At 34.9% G+C, this 25,496-nt stretch overlaps 1 protein-coding gene across 1 annotated transcript in view; it reads right to left on the bottom strand.

The window, feature by feature from the left end:
* The window catches only part of Man1a2 (mannosidase, alpha, class 1A, member 2), a gene marked incomplete at its 5' end in the record, with an annotated part of 151,089 nt that overhangs the window by 2,853 nt on the left and 122,740 nt on the right, over nucleotides 1-25,496 (bottom strand). Inside the window, 3 exon segments of the mRNA XM_005389057.2 lie at nucleotides 15,683-15,798; nucleotides 20,526-20,698; nucleotides 22,706-22,925. Coding sequence (XP_005389114.1) covers nucleotides 15,683-15,798; nucleotides 20,526-20,698; nucleotides 22,706-22,925 — 509 coding nt within the window.

The following is a 25,496-nucleotide window of genomic DNA, read 5'->3' as shown; positions in this document are numbered from 1 at the left end:
TGTTACTGTAGACTTTAAATTTAGTGCTCTCCCACATTTTGATTTTTTTATACAAATAGAGAAATTGTTCCTGCACCTTTCATTATAAAATGTATCCTTTCTCACTACATTGCCTTTTTACCTCTATCAAAAAGCTGTCCACAGTGTATGGGGTCCTCAACTGCCATCCTGTGAACTCTACTCTGTTCCATGGATGTCAATGAATATATCAGCATCACACTCTTGATTACCACAGCTTTATAATAAGTCTTGAAAAGTCAGGTACTATTAGGCTTTCAACTTTGCTCTTTTTCAAGCTTGTTTACATAATTTTAGGTCCTTTTTCATAATTCTAAGAAATTTAGAAACAGTTTGTTGATTTCTACCAAAAAAAAAAAAAGGTGGAATTTTGATTAGAATTGAAAAGCATCTATGAATTAATTTGAGAATTAACAACATCAAGTCTTCAGAACCATAAAAATTTACTTAGATCTTCTTTCAGCAATGATTAGTTTTCAGTGCACAAGTCTTTCATGTTTTATCATGATTTACCTCTAAATATCCTATCCTTATGCTATTATAAATAGTACTTTTTCTTGGTTTCAATTTCTTATTGTGCACTGCTTGTATACAACTAACTAACACATCGATCCCATATCTGCAAGTTTGCTCAATTCACTTACTAATTCTGGTAACTTTCTGGTAAATTTCATAGGATTTTCTATATGGAATATTACATGCTCTGAAAAAAGGACAGTTTTACTTTTTCCTTTCAGGTTTGAGTGTCTTCATTTTGTCTTGTCTGACTGTACAGACTAGAATCTCCAGTACAATGTTAAAAAGAAGTGAAGAGAATAGATACCCTGTCTTTTCCCAGATCTTATGGGGAATTTTGAAACATATTTAGTTTTTTAGTACAATATTAGCTGTAAGCTTTTCATAAATGCTCTTTATTAAGGTGAGAAATTTCCTTTTGTTTGCTGAGAATTTTGACCTGAAATAGATGTGAGATTTTGTGTGTTTAATGAAGCAGTCACAGGATTTTTGTTTTTCAGTTATTTTATTGATTTTCAAACGTTAAACCAACCGTCCATACCTTGGATAAACTCACTTCACCATGATATATTATGTATTTAATATGTTGTTAAATTTGACATGCCAAAATCTTGTTTATGTCTGTGTTCATGAGAAATACTAGTTCTATTTCCAATGAGATTTCTACCATTATTTTAAAATTTGTTTCTGTACCATTTTATTGACTTTGCTTTTTTATGCTTACAATTTTTTTTTTCGAAATAGTTTCACCTCATAGAGGATACAGACTTAGTCTTTACATTTTATCCTAACAGAAAATATACTAAAATTCTCAGTCAGTCCTAGGTAGCAAATTTTTGTTTTTAAACAAAAATTTAGAATTTAAACCAGATTCCTGAACTGCCATGACCCAAAGATCTCCTGTAAAATTACTTTAAACCCATCAATTTCATGTATCATAAGAAGTTTTAAGTTCCAGAGTTGTTAATTTCCTTGCTGTCATTCTCCCATTTGCTCCCTTTTACCTAACTTGTATTTTTACTTTCAAGATTTTTCTTTATCACTATTTTTTCACAACGTGATTACAATGTGCCTTGATGAAGTTTTCTTCATGTTTCTTCTGCTTGGACTTAAAGCTTCTTGAAACTGTGAGTACATAGATTATATCAAGTTTGGCCTTTATTCCCTCTAGTACTGGGAATCAAACCTAAGGCCTCACACATGCTAGGCAGGTGCTGTACCACTGAGCCACATTCTGAGCCTTTCTGTCCAAGCCTTCGAGGACTCCAATTTCAAATGCTGTAAGGCTGTTGAAGTTGTTATACAACCCACTGATGCTCTTCTCATTCTTAATGTTTTTAATTTTGAGGGGACAGTTTCTAATGCCATGTCACTAAGTTCACTAATTTTTACTTCTGCAATGTCTAATATGCACGATATTCTTCCAACTCACTTTATTTCAAGAAGTCTGACTTGAATTTTTACATCTATATTATTACATAACTTTCTGAATATATAGTAGATATAACCATTTATGTAAACAGAATAGTTAAAATATCCATTTTAAGTTTCTTTTGTAACTCGTTTTTCTGCCTCTTTGCATACACAGTAACCTTTGGCTGGATGCCTGACATTGTGTACTTTCCCATGTAGGATGGGGCATATTTTTATAATCCTGTAAATCTTCAGTTTTGTTTAGAGATGTTGTTGGCTTACTTGAAAAGTCTGATCCTTTCAGGTCTTGCTTTTTATGACTTTGGTATGTAGACCCAAAGCAGTAGATTATTCCTCACTACTGAGGAAGCGCTTTCCAGAGTATTCCACTCAGTACCCCACAAATTAAGATTTGCTTCCAGCCAGTTGCTGGCAATAGGCTTTGTTCTTGGCCCTATATAAGTGAAAGAAACTGTTCCTTTCTCTGTTCTCAGCTCAGCACAGGATGAATGGTATGTTGCTGAATACTCAAGGGGGTCCCATGTATTTTTTTCTCGGTACAGCACACTCTTCTCTGGTACTGTCCTTCAAAGTCTAGCTATCACAGTTTCTCCACACTCACAGTTCCATCTCCTTGGGCAGTAGGCTAGGTTCTGACGCAATGCCTCTACTGTATTTCCTAAAATTTATTTGGAATCAGAAGAGACCTAGAATAGCAAGAGCAATTCTGGCAACAAAGGCAAGGTAGGGAGCATCGCAACCCCTGACCTGAAATTATACTACAAAGCTACTGTGATAAAAATCAGCATGGCACTGGCAAAAAAACAGACCTGAGGATCAGTGGAACAGATTACAAGATGCAGATACAACTACAAACACAGTCACCTCATCTCTGGCAAAAGAGCCAAACATATTCACTAGAAAAAAGACAGCCTCTTTAAATGGTGCTGGAAAAACTGGCTTTTGACATGTCAAACACTAAAACTAGACCCCATGTCTATCACCATACACTAAAGTCAAAATGGATCAGAGATCTAAATATTAAAACAGAAACCCTAAATCTACTTGAGGAGAAAGTATGTAGAATCCTTGAAGACATAGGGTTAGGCAGAGAGTTCACGAACAAAAACCAAATTGCACAGGAAATACTTCAAAGAATCAACAACTGGGGTCTCACCTTATTGAAAAGTTCTGCACATCAAAAAAAATCACCAACCGAGTAAAAAGAAAACCTATGAATTGGGAAAAAAATTTAGCCAACTGTCCCTTGGACAAAGGACTTCTATCTAGAAGATACAAGGAATTTTTAAAAATCAGGCCCCCAAAATTCAAAGACCCAATATAAAAATGGGCATCTGAGATGGTGAAGAAATACAAATGGCAAATAAATATATGAAAAAATGTTCAATGTCATTGGTCATTTAAGAGATGCAAATTAAAACAACATTGAGATTCTACCTCACCCTAGAAAGAATGGTCATCATCAAGAAATCAACCAATAACAAATGCTGGCAGGGCTGTGGGGAAAAAGGAACTCTTCCTTGAGACTTTTATAGGTAAATGGATACAACTAGAGACCATGCTCATAAGTGAAATAAACCAGACTCACATGTGTAAACTTCATATTGTCTCCCTGTTGTGAAAAACTAAAAAGAGTAAATGAAGTCTAAAATGTACAACAGATATTGTGAAATGGGAAGAAATTGTTCAAAAGGAAAAAGGAACTAGGATGGGGGAAAGAGAAAGGAAGGAAGGGAAAAGGAAAAAAAAAATGCAAGTTAGTTATACTATTAGTTTCTCTTAGTTCATTGAAAAGGAAAGTTTGTGCTAACGTCAACTGGAGGATTTTTTAGGCCCATAACTTATACTCTGAGTAACTACTTTAAAGACAATAATATACAGTGTATTAACTATTGTCATTCTACTATTTTGTTATGAAATATTGTTCTATTCTTTCTATAAAATAAAAAAGCAAATGTACTATAAATTAACTTTAAAAAAGCAAAAAAACCCTAAAAAATGACTTTCTATTTTACTCTTTCAATGAATATCTTATATATAATTTAGCATCCTTTCAGTCTTTTTTCATGATTGCTGTACCTCTTTACTGCCTTGGAAATGGCTTGAGGAAAGTGTTTGGAAAAGTTGGGAGATGTCCCCTGAAAGCATAGAACTGGAACGCCTTTGGCTGTTCTGTATGGGAGATTCTGGTCAGAGCTCAGAAGACCAGGAGGCTGACAGAAATCCTGCCCACAAAGACCAGGTACAGGTTTCTGCTGGGAAGGACTGCACTAGGTGCTAGACTCCATATGATGTATGTTATGGTTTGGCAGGAAGTTTGTCTGCATTTTGCTCCTGTCCAAAGACTTTTCCTGAGACTGAGATTAAGGGCAGTGGATAACTAATCTCGCAAAAGAGATTTTAAGGCAGTTGAATGTTGAGGTAGTGGCATGGCTATTGTTGGGGAATTTCAGCCAGATTTATGTTGAGAACCAAGAGCAAAGAGCCCAGCAAGGTGATTTAAAATGTTGTGAGTTTGGCCAGAAAGGAAGCTTCAATAAAGCTGTGGATTACAAAGATAAGGTTGAGGGGATCTTGACTGCTGAGGAGGAACAGGAGAATAGAAAAGATAGCCTGAGGGCATCACAAAAAAGCAGCAAGTCTCCAACCTTTGCAGTCTCAAAACTGCAAAGGTGAAAGACTTTGCTTTGAGGAGAAAGCAGCAGAGCGCCACGTTCCAGAATTGCAGTGGCGGCCACACCAGGTTCCAGAATTCCATTCAGAGTGCCCAGAGATCTAGGCACTTAACCCTATGACCAAGAGAGGAGAAAGCTTGGCTACTGCTCCAGGTGGCAGCAGACCTTGGCATCATCCATGTGGCGCTGGTTTTAGGCACATGCAGAATGCAAGAGTTCTTGAGGTTAAGAAGGCTTTCACCTAGATTTCAGAAGGCTGGCGAGGCCAGGCAGTGTGCCCGAGATGGCAGTGTGTGAAGCTATGAGCGACAAGCCTAAAGTACAGTGGAGACCTCAGAATGTTGGAAAAGATAGGAATGTAGGTAGCCTAAGGAGGGAGCAAAACGGGCCTAAGAGAGAAGCCCTAGAAGCTACAACCACAAGTGCCATAGGGATGGAGTCATAGAAGCCCTTTGGAGCTCACAATATGCCACAGATTGCTTCACATGCTAGACATGGAACTGTAGCACTTAATGCTTGCCCTGCTGGATTTTGGACTTGCTTTGTTCCCATTCCTTTATATTTCCATTTGTAACTTTTGGAATGGTATTGTTTATCTTGTGTCACTCAATGTTGGAAGTGTGTAACTTTTCATTTGTACAGGGCTTGTAACTAAAGAGTTTGCCTTACATCTCGGAGGAGACTTGGAAGTTGGACTTTTCAGTGATGCTGAACTGATAGGACTTTGGCAACACTTAGAGATGAACTAAAATGTCTTTTGCATAAAGGGATGTATATGAGTCTTTGGGGGGTCAGGAGTGGAATGTTATGGTTTATGCCTGGATGTCCCCCCAAAGCCTCGTGAAGTTATGGGGTGGACTTCTAGAGTTTATGATTGATCCATGGTCCAATGCTGGGATCATGCCTGTGAGAGCTACACCAGCCCTGAGGTAGGTAGTTTGCGTACAATGCAATGGAGGGAAGGAGGCTGCTTGCCACTGCTCCTCCGTTTTGCTCTTGTTGCTTTTGCTGTCTTCCCCCACCATGAACTGTGGCTCTCTGCCATGTGACACTCTGCCTTGGAGTCAGTCGAGTATGGACTGAAACCTCCACAAACTGTGAGCTAAATAAACCTTTCCTTCCTTAATTTTGGGTGTCAGGTATTTTGTCCCAGCAACAAGAGAAAAGTAACCAAGGCACTGAGCAACTACTTTAAAGATGACAATATGCATTATAATAACCATTGTTAATTTCCTACCACCTTGTTTTGAAATTCTGTATCATTTTTGTGTTTTTTCTCTTTAAAGAAATGAATGGACAACCAGCATAACGGTGCATGCCTGTAATCCCAGCACTCAGGAGGATGAGGCAGGAGGATCACTGTGAGTTTCAGGCCAGCGGGGTTACAAAGTGAATTCAAGGCCAGCCTGAACTGCAAAGGGAAACCCTGCCTCAAAATGATAAAAAACAACAACAACAAAAGGAAAGGGTAAACAAAATGTATATACACCAAGAACAGAATATTACCCATCAACAGAAAGCAATAAATTACTGGTAAATGCAACATGTATTAATCTAAAAATACTATGCTGAAAAAGCCAGATACAAAATATGTATATACTATGTGATTCAAACTATATGAAATTCGAGAACAAACTACCTACATGATAGGAGGCAAATGAGAGTTCTGGTATGTGGTAGAAGTGACTGCAAAATGAGGAAGGAAATGTTCCGTATAAAGTTATACAGCACTTAACAACGTGGATGTGTTCTGAGACATGCACTGTTAGGTTATTTCCGCAATGAGGAATAATACCCTACTAAACAGTATACTGACAAATCATGACAGCTGCAGTGTCACTAGCTGACATAATTTTACAGGAGCGCTGATGAGTATGTGGTCTGTTGTTGACCAAAATGTCATTATAAAACATATGACTATTAAGTGGGATAGGCAGTTATCCGGGCTCAGGCATGTACAAAGCGCACTGAACTATACACTTAAAATATTTCAATAAAACTTAATTTTTTAAAAAAGTAGTAACCTAAAATGGAAAAACAAAATAACATTTTTGTTATTGCTATATAGTATAATTTGAGTTGTAGCTCCCTCTAGTGTAGTCAAAGAAACTGGCAAGGATATTTCAAAATAGGCAGTTTTGAAACTGAAAAACATGGGTTATAATTAAATGTAACTAAGATCCATCATCTGTGTGACCTCCACCCCACCCCATGCCTAATATTTGTGTAATGTGCCAGGTCCTAAGAAGGACAAGAAAGCAGATACTCCGGTTCTGGTCCTCTCCTCTACCAATGTGAAGAGACCAGACTGCATGAAGAAAGCAAGCAGTTAAGCAGCAGTTTACTGCCAGGCTTCATGGTGTGCTGGCTTCCTTGTCATCGTGGTTACATCCTGACACTATGTGGCTTCTGCATATGAAGACTTCCCCTTACGAAGACTGAGGGGTCAGCAATTACCAGTGTCTGCTCTTTGGATCAGCATGAGCAGATCTGGAAATCTGCAGGAAATGCAAGCTCTTACCCCTCTTCTGGGTTTACTGATAAGACATTCCATTGATGGAGCCAGAAATCTGTAGTCTAAGAATCCTTCTAGGTGCATGCTCAAGCTAAAAAACCACTTCTCTAGGTCTGCCCACTTTATACAATTTCTAACAAGAGCTAGCTGTACCATTTGTTTTTCTCCTCTATGGGTACCTAAACCTCTGACTCTACTAAAAACACATCTATGATACTGACTCCTCCAGTTTCCACACCTTGTCTCAAGCCCCTTTTCCTTGCTTTATCAATTCCTTGACCTCATAGCATTATATGAATTCTAAAATCAACCCCTAAGCTCCCATTAGAAAATTAGGAAGGTCTATTCTTCTCTTCTCCTTCCCACTGCTACTTTTGCATGGCCTTCTAAAATGCTATTTTTAAGCTGTCTTATTTGGAATCAAACAATTCAATCCTTTCTTTGGTACATATTTGATACATGTGTAGCCCCACTACAGATGATGGGGATGCAATGATCAAAATATACAAAAATCTTGTAAGCACTCATGAATTTAAGGAAATCATATGACACGTAAGAATAAGGCATTTACTATGAAGCAAAGTAGGAGAAAATAACAAGTAGTTATGCAGCAATATAAAATTTTACATAGGATGATTAGGAAATGCCTTAAAAATATACCTACAAATAATAAAATTATACAACTAAAACCTACTACTTAGCAGTGATTTGAGAAAGACGCAAATAGCCAACCTTTTCTTCCCTTATCTAAAACTTATTTAACAAATTCAATACGTATTTGTTGAATGTCAAGGGCTAAGTGCTAGGAAGATCACAATAGTTTAAATGAAGAGTCCCTGAGCTTATGAAGCCTACACTCTACTTCAGAGACAGATTACGCGCACACACACGCACACACACACAGGCATTCTCTATGTCAGGTGGCGATAGTGTTATAAAGAGGAACAAAGCAGGGAAAGGGAACAGATGACATACATAGGGCATACTTTCACATGTAGTTTCTCAAAACATGACAATCACAAGTTTGGGAAGTATGAACAAGCTTCTTAGCATGTAAATTCCTTGACGTCAGGATTACTGTACTGTATTAATGGAACATCCCTAGTGTATCAAGCAGCAGCTGGCACATATCAGGTAGTAACAATAAGCATTTATTTGATTACTTGTTTCACGTATTATATTACACCTTTTCTATATTTTTATTACCATTTACTTAGATTGATAAACAAAGCTCTGATCTAAAACTTTTATCCCCAATAATTTCCTAAGAACCTGTTTTTTAAACTTTTTACCAGTGTGAACCTAGAGGAAAACAAATATTGAGTAATGTATTCAGTTGCTTGAGGTTACTTTCACTAACTTAAAATTCAACATATAGTACTTTCTGACTTTTAAAAAAAACCTGCCCACCCAAATTTTACCTCACTCAAGAACTATATTTCCATAGTTTTCAGAATACGCTTTGATTCTAATCATTTCTAATTAATTTCCTAAATGATATTTTTTCTTGCCTGAATTTCCAGAGCTTTCTGTGACAAGTTTTATGAGGAGTCAGAACTCTGTTAATTTTATTTAAAGTTACCATAACTCAAACAGATATGCTCTGCGACCTAGCCACTTTAATTGCAGAAACCAATATGTATATTCAGATATGGATATATATATATGAGTGAATAAATATATATAGATAGATAGATGGGTGTGTGTGTGTCTGTGTGTGTGTATGGACATTCACTGCAACACTATTTATTCCTTATTGGATTTATAAATGTCAATACGGAAACATTTTCTAGGTACAGAATGAGATGCAAAATGCAAGTTTCAGAACAATAGGTATATGTGATCTTTTTTAAAGGATAAAAAAAGGTTACTAAACATAACATACAGTATAAACACGTATTTTTATGTTTGGATATACTTTCCCAAAATTCTAAAAAATACATCAAGAACTGGTTTAATAAATTATAATTGGAGAGTAAGATTTCTTAAAACGCATTATAGAGGAGGCAGATGTTTACACATTTTATTTGGACAATGCTAGAGATGTGACCAAAAGGTAAATATAGCACTGAATCTTAATTACTCAGCACAAAAGCAAAGCATGTTACCAGTGTTGAAGAGAGGCATATCCTTTTTCATTCTCTATCTTAACTAGGGGCGTGTACTTGTAGGGTAAGTGTCAGAAGCAGGACTATGGGAGCAAAATGAATGTACACTATGTTATTTCAGTAGGTCCCCAACAATTTCATCCTTCACATCAAACAACACACACTATCACTTCAGATTTCAAAGTGACTAGATCCCTATATCCTTAACAGCGAAACACAAATTTTAAAATTCTGATAGCAAAACATGGTATCTAATCGTTGTTTTATATTTTTCTTTTTTTTCTCCATAAGTGGATCAATAATTTATCTTTCATGAATGTTTATAGATATTTCCTTTCCCAGAATTATTTTTACCTAATTTAAAGAAATTAAGATTCACTATTTTTTCCTTAATGATTTTTAATTTTATTAAAATTAATCCATTGGTTCCTCAATGTCCCAGTGCGCCATTTGTCTTTATGTTTTTCTTTTTTCGGTAGATGTTTTCTATTTTTTTTTAATGAAATTAAATTTTCTTTCTTTTCTCCTATGGTTTCTGTATTGTGCCATCTGCCTTCGTTACTTTTCTCTCTGTGCTGTACCGGACACCCAAAGTTAATTGGGGAAGGTTTATTCATCTCATACTTTGTAGAGGTTGCAGTCCATAATCAGCTGAGTCCAAGGCAGGGTGGCACACGGCAGAGGGGCAAAGTTTCACGGCAGTATATGACACGCAAGCAAGGGTACAAAAAGAATCTTGCCCCCCTCTGCTTGTTGTCTACAGTTCTACCATTTTCTATCTTTGATATCATATTTCTCCTGTGCCTTCTCTATGTTTAGATATACAAATACCACTGTTTTACAATTGCCTAGACCAGTGGCGGCAAACCTATGGCAAGTGTGCCACAGCAGGTAGTTTATATCATTGAAAGCTCTAAAAGGTTCACAATCACTGGCCTAAGAGTACTCATTACAGCGGACTGCTCAACAGGGTGCAGCCTACAAGCAAGCATCTATAACATACAGCCAGTGTGTGAGGAGGCTATACTACCTTGATTTGTTTACATACTCTTTGTGATGTTCACGTAACACATTTCTCAAAATATATCCCTGTCATTAGCAGCACATGACTGAATTTAAGATTCTTCACATATTTTTACATTTACATTTTACAGAATTATACCATTATATTTAAAGTTTGAATTTTAAGACACAGGGAGAAAATAAAACATACAAACAAGATATACTGAGACACTGATGTAATTTCTGCCTCAGACACTTTCACATTAGTGAAAATAGGCAAACTGTGATGGTAAACTTAAGTCTTATTTTATGCCACTTCTCTTTCCTTCCTTTAATGATAAATTTAATAGGATGTTTCCAATCTGCCTCTGATTTTTCTTTGCTATTTAATGCCTGATATACATGAACTCAAGAAATGTAGTTGAAATGTATTCTCACCATGCACGCTTTTCTCCGTCAGACCTGCAAATTAATGGGTATCCACTGAGCTGAGATTCAATGAAAGCCTAGGTCAGTACTATAAAATAATATACTCTTTCAAAGTTTTTGAAGGAGAAATGATTTATGTAAAAGAATACAACTACTGAGAATCTAAGTAGGAGATATTAAACAACCCAAGGGCTATTACTAGAGAACTGCTCCCAGGAGTTTCACTTCCATGGTTTCTGTCAGTTTAAGGGGGATTCTGATTCACTGCTATTTCACTAAAACCAATAAAAAGACAATTAATAAATTAGGGACTACGGAAGGAAACAAAAGAAACAGTATATACTCCACTATCTTTTTAAGAATAGATATTGTCAATAGAATGGCTAACTCTTACTACAGCATAAAAAGCAAATGTTTCTCAAAGGTCAAGAACAGATTTTTCATTTAATTTTGCCACTGCTATACTAACCAGTTGCCACCTCTGGTAACTAAAACACATCAATTACTATCTTTTAATTAATTCATAACAAATTCCAATCACATGATAGGATATATACTCAAATTAAAAGTTAGCTTCTAACAAAAGCCTAAGTAAATTAACTAATATTTTCAAAAAACTTATGGAGTACTACTAACTTGCATTCCTATATAAAGTTTTAATTTCTTTCTCTCTATTTTTTATTTTTTGCAGTACTGAGGAATGACTGCAGGGCCTCCGCATTGAGCTATATCCCAAATTCTTTTAATTTTTCTTTTAAGACAGGTTCTTACTATGTTCCTAACTCACCTATGCTAGCCTTAAAATATCTTCTTGCCTCAGTCTCCCAGAATGCTGGGATTACAGGTGGTAGAAGGCGTGGCTTAAACTGTACTGTTACAATAAGAAAATTATAGACCTACATCTAAATTAATTTAGATCTTCACAGAAATGACTTTATTCAATTGAATTTAATATTAGGCCATCATTTTATAGAAGTAAATTATATAAATGATTTTTTTACCTTCGTAATATCACCAATTGAAAATATTTATATTAAGCAATAAAAACTATCATCAGTATTTTAAAAGATTAGTTTTCTAAGGGTCCTTTAATAGTTCAAATTTTTAAATAATGAGTCATGCAATTTAAAGGACCTTATAATTTAAAACTTTTGTCTCCCTTTTCAAAATAATAGGTGTTTCGGACTCCCAAAGATGAATGACACTGCATGTGACTTCCTTTTCTTTTAGCTGCAAGGAAATGTAGTGATGAATATAGTGTTCAACTACAATAATTTTCTTAGCCAGTCATTATTTTTATGCTTCCTATTTGGCCTTTTTCATTTTTAATGACAAACGTGTATGTTTCACTGAGAGCAAATAAAAATGACTGGTGATCTAGACTACTGCTGTGTTAGCGAAGATTCTGCCTGAATTTGGCAGAGAAAGTACCCAAATGACAGTCCACATAGATGCTGAAAAGGGATGAGGCAGCATATCATCTTTTCCTAGGTCTATGTCATATGCTAAAGTGCTCAGTCTTTACTAATGAGGCATTTACAAATTAATTATAAAAGCCAGTCTGTAAAAGGTGAGATTTGAACTGACTTTACATGAGAGGCATTAATTGATAGAAAGGGTAAAGGCATTTCTTCTTTTTTTTGAGACAAGGTCTTGCTGTGTAGCCCAGGCTGGCCTTAAACTTGTGGATCCTCCTGCCTCAGCCTCCTGAGTGCTGGGATTTCAGGTACATTACTTAAGTGAGCATCTGAATGTGGATTAGGTTGGCTTATGTATAGAATCTACAAAATAAGAGAAATAAACCTAAAAAGATTACTGAAGAATTGTAGCTTCTAGGCAGGAAAATGGCACATGAATGATGGAAATCAATTCTTAGGGCTGCCTTACTACTAATATAGCAATATTGGACTTAAGGCAAAAGATCTAACAATCTTGGGTGAAAGACTATTGAAATAAGGATATTTATACAGTCCCCACTCAAGTCATCACTCCACAGATAGCTTATTAATGTTAGAATATCGCTTACATGACCTTTTAATTGAATTTACCTAGAATCAAACTTAAAATTACCAATAAAAGGCTGAAGTATTAGCATACAGCACATCACAGGATGTAATTATAAGCATATATATCTATGTAAGTACACATTATTTATGTATTCATGCCAAAAATATCTAACCTAAATATCTATAGAAAACAATCAGAAAAATCTAAATATTCAAACAACTAGTCTGAATACTTTTAATATATTTACTTTTGTTCTACATTAAAAGAGACTAAAGAGACATGACAATTAAATGCAATAAATGATCCTGTATGAGATTCTAGATTGAGGTTAAAAAATTATAAAGTACATTACTGGAACAACTGAAGACATTTGAGAATGTGCTACATGTATTATATAACAGTACTGTATGAGTGTTAAAGTTCTCAACTGTAACAACCACATTATGAATATATAGGATAATGCCATTTACTTGAAGGCTACTGTTAAAATATCATGATTTCGGTACAGCAACTAACTTTCAAATTGTCTAGAAAATAATTATGTGTAAAAATAGGAAAATTATATGCATATGTACTTGCAGAGGTAGATGAATATATGTGTATGTATGGAGAGGGAGTTTAGAAATGTGGCCAAGGGCTGGAGCTGAGCGGCAGAGTGCCTGCCTAGAATGTGTGAGGCCCTGGGTGGCTGTAACCCCAACAATGGAAAAAAAAACAGCAAAACACAGACAAACCTAGCTGAAGAATACACAAATTTTTGTTCTACTATCTTATAGTTTTCCTCATCTTAAAGATACTATTTTGGGTCATATCTCACAGACTATAGATGTGTACACTAAAAGCAAAGATATTTATTTTACATGTACATTCAACTAGAATGTAGCAAGTGAATAACTAAAGCTCCTATAACTTTGTCTTCTAGTCTAGTACTCTTACGACTATCTTATAGGGCTTTAGCCTAATCACAGGATAAATCATAAGAAATACCCAGGAGTAAGAAACTCAGTACCAGGGAAGATGTTCTAAAACATCTCAGCAGCAAACCTGAATTAAGGTTACCTGTAGATATAGAAAAGAGGGGACAAAATGAAAGAACAACAAGCAAGAACAATAGAGACTTACTGATTTATGAAGAGAGTTGTTTTAGCAGCAATTCTTTATTTATTTATTTTGTCTTTTGGAGACAGAGTCTTACTATGCAGTTCAGGCTGGCCTTGAGCTCACTTTGTAGCCCAGGCTGGTCTTGAACTTGCAATGATCCTCCTGCCTCAGCCTCCCAAGTGCTGGAATTACAGGCGTGTGCCACCACACCCGGCTAGCAATAATTCTTAAACATATAAGCTAAAGAGATAAAAAAAAAAAAACTACCAGCAATAATAAAAGAAAAATTGGAATAATACAGTATTTAGGATATAAATTTAGTTTGAAATATGTACATTTCAACTGTAACATAACAGAATGAAAACTATATTAGAATATAAAATTAAGGAAGGCAAGAATTTTTGTCTTTTTTGTCTACTGATACAACTCCAAGTGACTTGTACAGTACTTGGCAATGAACATTTGTTGAACAAATGAAGTGCTTGTGAGTCATCAATGCATAGATATACAGGAAAGAGAAATATAAAATTTACAGGCTGGTCTGAAGAGATACTTTGTAAATCTATAGGAAACCAGACATATATAATTAAGGTTTCCATCTTCTTCCAGGCTAGATTACAGAGACCTCTATTTGGGGTTTTGAGAATAAGCCTTAAATTGTCTTTCTGATTTTCTATCATTTCCTTTACATGCTATGAGGAAACTTCTATGGAAAGTGGGCTAGCCATGGTCATGTATCATTCAGTACCACCAAAACTCATGATTATTCCTAACAGATTTAGTTAGCTAAAGAAAGCTCAGGTATGGTCCCAGGGTAGCACCTCAGTGTCATCAGGTAGCCTGTCAGCAATGCAGATTCCCAGGTTTCACCCACAACTAGCAAAACTATACAAGAGCTGTCTGTGTTTCTAGGAGCCTTCCAGGCGATTCTAAAACACTGAAGAACAAAATAATTTGAAAGTAGTAAGCACTTCTTTGACAAACTACCTTATAGTCTAAGTCATTCTTTCTGAGATGCAGTTGAAGATTTACAGATCCAATTATATAAAATGGTATTTGTAATAAAATTTAGTGTAACATATCCTATAGTTACAATTCATCATCTAGAAATCAGACACAAAAATCAACCTAAAATGAAAGTATTTTTATAAATAAGTAATATGTGGTACATATATAAAATGGAATTCTACTTAGTTGTTAAAAAACATCCTGTCATTGGCAAAAACATGGATGCAACTGAAGATTAATCAATACGTTAAACAGCAAAAACAAGAGAAAAGACCATTTGGGGCTTATGCTCAAAACCTGGTATGATTTCAGTTACGCATGGAATCTACGAACGGTGATGGCACAGAAGCTGAGAGTAGCATGGTTACAAGAGGCTGAGGAGAGTGCAGCGAGGACACAGGGTAGTTGATCAATGGGTACTAAATTATAGTTAGGAGACAGAAGTTTTGCTGTACTACTGTACAGCATGGTAATTACAGATAACCGTTATTTACTATATATTTTAAAAAGGCAACAGAAAGACTACTGAAGTATGTGACCATAAAGAATGGGTAAGTGCGTGAAGAGACTGATGTTTATCCTGATAAAATTACACAATTGTATACACATATTAAAACACTTATATCCCTATTAAATTTTTATGCACTATTTTAAAAATAAATTTAACCTTAATATCTTTTTTTTTTGAGACAGGGTTTCGTTATGTAGTCCAAGCTGGCCTTGAACTCACTGTGTCACCCAGCCTGACCTCAAACTTACACGAACTTCCTGCCTGAGCCTCCAGAGTGCCAAGATTGCAAGCATGTGCCACGATACACAGCTAAAAAAAATTTAAAGTTTTCTTTAAAACTTTAAATTTCAAAACTTACTTTAATGTTTCAGCAAGAAAGAAGCTCTGCTGTACATCATCGTGTGTAGGAGTAGCGGAATATACATCTTTGACCCCAGAAAACCCACCACTGACTCGGCAATACTTTTCAATAGCCTATAAAAGAGAACAGACAAAACAATCAATTCTATGGATTTCGAGTTTTGAAGGACAAGAATCACAATCAAAAGTTCATAGTAATTTGTATGAAAACTTGACTGAAGAATAATATAGTAGTTATTCTTAAGGATAATATAGTATCAAAGAAAATACAGACATTCCTCATTTAAAGACCAAGCTTCAGTCCTATGACTACATCATTAAATTAACTGGTCACTAAATGAGGAATTGTCTATAGTATGTACAATATACAGAACAAAGATGGTCAAAGGAAACTAAATGTGATGACTTTGCTTTTGTTACTCTTACATGCAGTACTATAATGTATAACAAAACATAAAACTATAGTACAAGCCGCAAACATTACAGTACTGTGTAAACAAGATATACTGTACAAAAAAAGACACTGAGGCTTTATAAACAATATGTGTAGAATGGTACAAAAAAAAGCTTGAAAATCTGAGTGGTAGGTCATAAGTCTGAACAGTTGTTAAACAGGGAGGTTGTTACATGAGGAATATCAGTACTCTCACTGAAAAATGAACTTATGTTGGTGTTTTTCTTCCTAATAAAACTCATCTTTCTATGATATGTGTCTAATTTAGATCATTCTTTCTGAACTAGGTACCTCTCAGGTATAATAAAACCTTAGTAATCCTCACAAGTCAAGACAGAGATCTGCTTGAGTTAAAAATCTGATTTTAATTTTATCCTTTCCAAGGACAAATAATAATCTACAGCATTCCAAAAAACATTACTTAGGAGCTCTCTGCAGTTGCAGTAGTAAGAGATAATATTTACCGTAAACATACTCTATGGCAGATATTGTACTGCCATAATCCTATGAGCCAGGGACTATAGGTGATACCAAGCATCAGGAAGAGCCCATCTACCTACCTGCTACATAATTACAATGTAAGAGTTAACAATTCTGATACATTTACTGTGCTGAAAGCTATTTTAAGAGCTTATGTGAACTAAAATCTACATTTTACAGCAATTCTATGAGGTTAATAACCACTTCTCAGATGGAAAATTGAGCAGGGTAATTTGTTCCACATTATGAACTGCTGTGCTCTACTGCTTGAATGGGAGTTAAAAAATTTTAATTTATATTTCCTGTTTTATCTTTGGATATGCTAAATAAAACATACTGAAACAAATGCAATCTATTCACACCCTATTTCAAACTCAAAGAAACCAAATATTTTGCTTACCATTAAAATTAAACCATTCATGAAAAGTTAAAGACATTTGTAATTCTTTCTCTATTCTCCCTAACCCTGAGACATGGCCCAAGAAAAGGATGCTTATTTAACTAATCATTCTGCCATGGTTTCTTGTTTCTTACTTTTCTCTTCTGATTGTCTTTTCTAATGAAAATCTAATTAACACTGATATGTGTTCAATCAAACTTGATTTTATAGCTAGGTTCTAAAGCATTCTTATCAAAAATACGCATCTCAACATGGTTGTAATGGTTGATACACTGTATCAACTTAAGAAGTTGAGAAGTTTAACTAAGCAAATCAGCAGGGGGCCTTCACTGTGTAAACATCCTCATCCTGTGCAAGAGGAAAGCACAGAGAAGCCAGGATACAATATAAGGAAGGAAAAGAGGCTTGGTCTCCAGCCTTTTGTATTTTGCTGCCCTGAAGTATTGCCCCTCTGCCATGTGCCACCCCTGCCTTGGAGCCAGCTAATTATGGACTGAAACCTCCACAAACTGTGAGCTAAATAAACCTTTCCTTTCTTAACTTTGGGTGTCGGGTATTTTGTGAGAGAAAAGTAACCAAGACAATATTCAATATATTGTGAATGCAAAATTTTTTACCTGCTGTTCTTAATGATGTCTTCACCACCACATGAACTATCAGAACAGAGAATGTAGCATAGAGACAATCAATCTTCAAGTCATTTTGATCATGTCTTAAGGACAAGATTCTATGCTTAGTACACTCAATTTTGGAAGTCTGCATATGTAAATGCCATAGCTAAGGCTACAGAAGAGATGATATATCACAACTGTTTTACCCTTGCTTCCCTTTACTTTCTTCAAACCCAACAGAGGCCAATGGTGACACCCAAACAAATTATACTTATGACACAAGGTCTCGCATGTCATACTTTCCAAACTTAAATTTAGAACGTAATTACTTCTGTACCTATTCTTGTCAGCTTATACTTTGAGTCTGTGTGTGTCTACACAGTCTGTAAAGCCAATTTTCCAACTCCTATCCGTAACATTTAGACCAAGAGGGGCTACAGTTTGCATTTATCAAACCTGTTCTTAACAGGTAAGAGTAGGGGCATATTTTAGGAGAAAGTATGTAGCAGAAAAAAAGTAAGAAAAACATTAATTGTCCTATAATGTTTTTCAATGATAAAATGTGCATCTATTACCTTCAATAATTCCTATCCTATGAGATTCAAATGTATATCCCTCATTCCTTTAAATGAAAACCATTAAATATCAGGACATTCAAGTCAAACAGACTCATTAGAAGATTCCATTATATATCTATTTCTCTTACACAAAATATTACTTAGTTTATGTAAATATTAGTAGCCCACTGATAACAACACCTGCATGCATGTTTCTTATTCCCACACCACTATGGCAACAGTTTGGCTGTCTTTTTAACTGCAGCAGAATCTTGCTGCATAATTTCACTAGCAGCTGTTTTCTCAACTTTAACCTCAAGGGACCAAGGAAAAACAGCATCAAAAATCACTGTATCTGTTCCTATTCTGTGTAACCACCTTGCTTCTATTACTACTCTCCTGTAGTTCAAGTCCATAAGAGTTAAGGTCTGAATGACAAAGGACATGCAAGTGTTAAAGATATCACATTACTCCTAGCTTATTGAGGTAATCTCCAAAACTCACCAATTTGTATACTATAAATAGATCCTTTTCCCACTGAACAAAGCCTTCAGTAGTTCCTTCCCCTTTGAAAAACTTTTAGCATTTCTGTAACAGATTCTCAAAGTAAGGAAGGAAATGGAAAGGAGAAAAAGAAAAGATCTGAAGAGCTTTGATATAAAGTCTATCATCACTTTCTACAGGAAAGTAGGCAACATTTTAGTTATCTTTCTCTCGTGGCTGGGACAAAATACCCGACACCCAATGCAAAAGAGGGACAGGTTTATTTAGCTAGTTTGTAAATGTTTCAGTCCACACTGGCTGGCTCCACAGCAGGCTGGCACATGGCAGAGGGGCAACAATTCATGGTAGCAGAAGACAGCAAAAGCAACATAAAAGGGGGAAACAAGTCTCTTCCTGCCCATTTTATCATATTCAGCCTACTGGGACTAAGGCGATGCCAATCCAATTAGTGGACTGATCCAGCAATCACTCACCCTTAATCCCAGCATGCTTAATCTCAGTATTGCACTTCAAATCAGTCACAAACTCTAGAATCAGCTATCCCCCAAAAGCCCCATCTAAAAGTACCTGAGGCTTTGGGGGTCATCCAGACACAAACCGTAACAGGTAATAACTGATACAAGTTTCTGAGGAGTGTGTATTGGTGAAGCATAGTGTGCATGTACATGTCTATGCTGTTTCATTTCTGAACAGCTAAGTAAAATAAATACCCTTGACTTGATATATAAGGCTGTCCTGTAATGGATGCAACTTTGCCACTGTGAAACATTTCCTTTATATAAACTGGTATATATGCTGCCCTAAAACATACTTTTGTACATTCTTATCTGGACAATTTATTTTGCCGGTGATATCTTTTTTTTTTTTTGGTTTTTTTCTCCGGTACCGGGAACCGAACTCACGACCTTGCACTTGCCAGGCAGGCGCTTTGCCGCTGAGCTAAATCCCCAGCCCCATGCCGGTGATATCTTTAATCACTGTATCTAAACTGAAAGCATAAATTAAGCACTTTGAATATGAATATTCATAATTAGTACAATTTACCCTAACTAGGAAATCTGAGAAAGTAAAATACTCCCCAGGAATAAGCTATATTTTCACAAAATACTAATAGTTTTTTTCCTCTCCAAGAGCTGACAGCCAAGGAATTCCTAAACAGCTAGCTTCCATTACTTACTAACCCTTAAAAAATCCCTAATTCCAAATGTGTGTACATTTTGTCTTTCATTCCAGAACAGTTTCACAGTTTTCTGATTCTTCTTACAAGGTGAGTGAACACAGGGCACCTACCCAGGGTAATTTTTTTCTCCAATAGTTAGGGGTTAAGAAAATAGTTTAGAAGCAAGGCATAAGGGTGCATGCCTATAATCCTAGCTCTTTGGGAAGGGAAGGCAGGAGGATCTCAAGTTGAAAGCCCATACTGGGCAATTTAGTAACTCTATGAAATCCTGTTTCAAAATCTGAAAAGGGCTGGGCATACAGCTCCTGCCCTAAGACTCTAGGTTCAATCTCCAATACTGCTAAATAAATAAAAATATGTATAGAAAAGCAAACTACTTATTTGTATAACTGCACTAAAAATTGCCTTTTAAGAAACTATAGCTATTCAGTAAGAGAGAGGGAATAGTACTAGAAAGTATTTCTAAATGGAGAACCAAACAGGATTCCAAGGTTCATTTTTACTGTTCAAAAAACTTAAACTGAGTAATAGTTTCTTCATCAGAGAAATGAAAACTGTTCCTTCAAAGTGAAGGAACATGGATGAAGATACATGGCATTATGGGAGGGCTTGATTTAATATTCCTGCAGATAAAAAGACATATTGGCTTATTTACCAGGGCTGCTTCCCATCCCCACTGCCTGTATCTTGGATCATGAGTGAATCGCCACAGGTACCAATAGGTTTCAATTACTTCTGGACGGAGGATGTAATATTTCTCAGCCTGCCGGACAGCTACAGCTTCCACGGCACCATCAAACTTGAATGATTCAGGACCTAGTTTTAATGCTGCAACATGACAAAAGAAACCAGTAAATAAAACAGACTATTTGTATTTGTTTGCAAAAGCTAACCCCCTGAAAGAATGAGGTATTAAACAATTTTTGTTGTTTTATTTTTATTGTCCCTGCTCTACAAAATGAGTCTATTTAAAACATCCTCCCAGCAATGCCATTATGAAATGTGAATGTTGGAACAATAACAGAATCCTTTTATGCCTTCAGCATACTACGAATTTCTTAGGAATATATTTTTTAACACTTTCACCTGTAAGCATTCAACATAACTACAGCATATAATACGTCCATGTTTAATGGAATAAATGATTAATTATAACAATTATACTATGTTTATATTTTGGTATGTCTGTCACATTAAATTTGTATTGTTTTAGATCTGTTTTTTGATACATGGTCAAAATCTATATAACAACAAACCTAATTATCATGGGCCCTAATATAAACACTACATATCCATTCTGGTCCTCAATGCTTTACTAATTTTAACTAAGTTTTTATATATATAAATGATACTTTGCATCATCAACATGATAATTTATAGTTCCTATTAATAACGCAGATCACTGACTTTATCTCTATCAGATACCAACATTAAATTACCCTAAAAAAACTTCACCTCAGAGTTCATTTGACTTACATTTTTTTAAAGAGATATAACCATTGATATAGTTAACGAGAAAACCAAAGGTCAATTTCATCCAAAGTTCAATTCCTTACTACATAAAAATTTGACAGATTTTTGAATTAGAATAAACTCTTATTAAACTAAGCATTATTTGTGTCACAGTACCTAAGAACAAATTAACCCTGAAAGAGAGATTCAGTTATTTCAAAAAAGGAACAAGTGCTGAAAACACATAAATTAATGCCTCTTAAGATTTCAGGGAACTCGTTACTCATTGTATAATACAGAAATAGCCATTTGTAAAGACAGAGAAATCCATGAACAGTCTAGTCCAGTGTTGCACTCTTTTCTCATCACTGTACCTCTAGTGAATCCCTTTAGGCTTTTAAAAATAAATCTAATCACCTTCTTTTTCCATGAAATTTTGATAACACATATACAAGGAATATCTATTAGACTGTATGCATATCTATCTTTTAAAAATAAAGACTAGATAGACTGGCTTTAGCCTAGCAGTTCCTTCTGGATGGCTACTTAAAGAGCAGAATTTTTTTCATATCCCAGGAATCAATTTTTGTCACCATTAAGAACAATTTCATTTTCCAGGTAAACATAAATGAAGTTCAGAACATATTATCTATTTTCTAAAGACACTGTCAGAGGATCTTTTTTAGCGATGGTTACAAACAACTCTAAGAGTTATTAGTGAATTAAGCAAAAGATGAACTACCAATTAGCTAGATAACCACTGTTATCTTTTGGTTATTCTTGTTTTCACAAGAGTACAACAAAGACAATGAATGTAACCTAAGTCAGTCAATTTTGTGTTCTTTTAAGTAACTGGCTTGATAGAAACTGATATGAATGGCTAAAAATGATTATTTTATTAAAATAGTGCTATTCCATACATCTCTAAATAATCTACCTCTTGTCTTTAAGACAATTACTTCTAAATCATTAAAAAAAAAAGGCAGCAGAGTTCACAATTTCTGCAATGATGAAGGACCTGGGTGTGGTGGTACATGACAGTGATCCAAGCACTTCAGGAAGCGGAAGCAAGGAGGATCACAAATCTGAGTCCAGACTGGGCAAATTAAGAGATCTGCCTCAAAATTAATTTTTTTTTTAAGGGTTGGGAATGTAGCTCAGTGAGAAGGCCCTGGTTTTAATCAATCCCTAGTACCATTTAAGAAAGAAAAAAAATACATAGACCCAAAAATACATTTCTGAAGTTAAAATTCTTAAATGATTCACGGTGATAGTGTAACTATTTTGAAGTGAAAAGTACTTATATATTTACTTCTTAACCCCTAGTCACATTTTTACAAGTAGAAATTATTTTTACTAAGTCATTAGCCTTATTACTCTTACCAGTCCTGTCATATGACTCATGACATGTACGCGCAATCTCTGCCCCTAGCTCTAAATAATGACCAGCTTTATCTTTTCTGGAACCATCTGCTCCTAGTGCAAACATTCCACCAGCAAAACAGGCCAAATGCCCCATCTTCTTTTCTAAGTGCCCATTCTTCCATTCTCCAATGAAGACAAGACCTCCTTTGGACTTCTTAACAAGATGTTTTTCTATAGCCTACAAGCAAGAGAAGATATTTAAAATTTTAGAAGAAAACTACTAGTGTTCAAACATTATTTCTAGCTGTCACAAAAACTTAGTAATATCCTGTAAAATAGTTACTTTCTCAAACTGGGAGACTTAATTTACAATAAGAAAGTTTTGGAATGAGTGATCAAATTGTACACAACCAAAAGAAATACCCCAACCACTACTCTAATGGGAAAGCAGAGTCTTGGCATAGAGTATCATTCTACATAATATCATCCATTACAGCCTTTGTCCATTTGAAATTTATAATCAGTCAACTAAGATCATGTCAGGAAGTTGTAAGACAAAGTCTTCACTAATTCATTTTCTATTTCATACAACAAAAATATGAACAGGAAGAATAGCCATGTCAATAGGGTATTATTTTCAATAAATAGTTGAAATTGTTCTTCATTTTCCATGTAAATATGGTAGCTGGCAAAGTACTTAAAAAGGCACCATTTAAAAAGGTTAGCCACCTTACACATTATAAAACTTTCAAAACTAATTAAAAGTTAAATATTTATTCCTTAACTCCCTCCTCCTTTACTTGTCAAATGAAGACATTTGCTTTGGATGCTACTACATGAGTAAGAGGGACCATGTCAATTTTATTAATGAAGACACAGGGACAGTAAAGGACGTATTTTACATTGAATTTGAATGTAACAAAAAGTGGAATATAAGAATTAGAGTTCATTTTAAAACTTAGATTTCTTTAACAGCTTTGTTTCTTTGGCTTATGATTTCAGGCTCTGCTAGGGGAGTATGAATCAATTCTCTGTATTTGAGGTATTTCTATGGAAAAGTATAAGAAACTGTATTAATTCAGTTCTCTTTGGTAGAAATTATCATACAAGCTTAGTGACTACAATTTTCTTTCTGATAGTGAAGTGGAGTATTTCTTTCAAGAGTCAATCCACACTTTTCTTTTTATTGGAGGTTGCTCTCCGACAAACTCAGTAACAACGAACTTTGGATAGATTCTATATTCTCCAGAATGATACGTTTTACAGAATTGTAGGGACCATGTCTTATTTATCACCTTATACTCCAGAAGATTTATTATGTACCATGCATTCAATAAATTAATTATAAAATTTCATAAATCTATAGTGTTCTTAGATAACTGTATTTCACTTATAAGGGGAATGGGAGATAGCTGATAACCAAATGACAAGAGATCACCATTGAATTTTAAGTTTTTGTTGTCGTTTTCTTTTACCCATAATACTCTGAAGCACATATAAAAAAATGAGTTTCTTTAGTCGGGACACAATAATGTTTTTCATTCTTGTGAACTTAATTAAAGTACTCAAAAACTGCCTAAAGAATAATATCCATGGTTTTGTCATACATTTCCATATAATACTTTTATTATTTTGTAGTTTTGCTCATAACAAAAATATTAGCATATTATAATTAACAGGTACCCACGCACATTGTCAGAAACTTACTAGGACTAAGGTAAACAGCAGGTAATGAGAGGGCTTTTACCAGCAATTTACTTTTGAACTCTTGAAATTGCTCATATGGGTCTCTTCCGTCAAAACTATGACAAATACCTAAGAATGCAACTTATTTAAAACTGTTGAATGTTAAGAAGTAGTAACAATCTTTAACTGAAATCTTCACTAATACTGACATTGTTTTCTTGCTCCAAAAGCATCTCTAAAAAGGTTTATTTCTGTGTACTATTTAAAAAATTAAGACTAAACATAGATTTCATCAAAACATAAAACCTACAACTAAGAAAAACAAAAAGGAACCATGGATATAAAAATCTGAAAGGGTAGAGGAGCAGGATACAGATGGCAATAATTTAAGCAGAATAGCTCAAAGGCAAATTTTAAATATGATTTATTTCAAATTAGAATGAATTGTAAGTAGCCATTCCTAGTTCATCTACGTATTCAATATGCTCTTTATTTTGCATTTTGTTCATACTGTTTCTTAACAGAATGGTTATTGAAGATAAATTAGCATTACAAAAATTGCATACAAGAGATCATGCTTCAAAATTAAAGTTAATCAATTATTATTGAAAATATTTAGTTCAGTAGGACTTATTAGTAAAAACAGGGTGCATAAAATAAATTTTAAGATTTACATGACTCAAAGCTTATATAGCAGATAATTCATGGAAAATAATTTTAAATTATAAGATTAACCTTCAGAATAGTATCATACTTTTCAAAACACACACAATTAGAAAAGCAGTAACAAATGCAGAATAATCTCATTTTTCTTTTCACAAAAATTAAATAAAAGAATAGTTCTAAATTAAGACTATTATAGAAAAGCACCGAACTATGAAGGAAAATTGACTATGGTATACTGACACGTGATACTTGCTCAACAGTAAAAGCAATAAATATAACTGATTTACTAATACCCATTAGTATTTGGTTTTGGAACTTGTGTTAAGGGCTGGGACAAAGACACATTAATCTCTGCCTTCAATGAAGTCCAAAGTCTAATGGAAATGATTAGGGCTATTTTCAATCCCACATTTCTAAGAATATTCTTAGGTAATTTTGCCTAGATAATGACCTTTTG

Source organism: Chinchilla lanigera, unplaced genomic scaffold (genome assembly GCF_000276665.1).
Source record: "Chinchilla lanigera isolate Chin_1 unplaced genomic scaffold, ChiLan1.0 scaffold00034, whole genome shotgun sequence".
Classification (NCBI taxonomy): domain Eukaryota; kingdom Metazoa; phylum Chordata; class Mammalia; order Rodentia; family Chinchillidae; genus Chinchilla; species Chinchilla lanigera.
The sequence above is the reverse complement of the archived record's forward strand: the minus strand, read 5'-3'. Positions and strand labels throughout refer to the sequence as shown.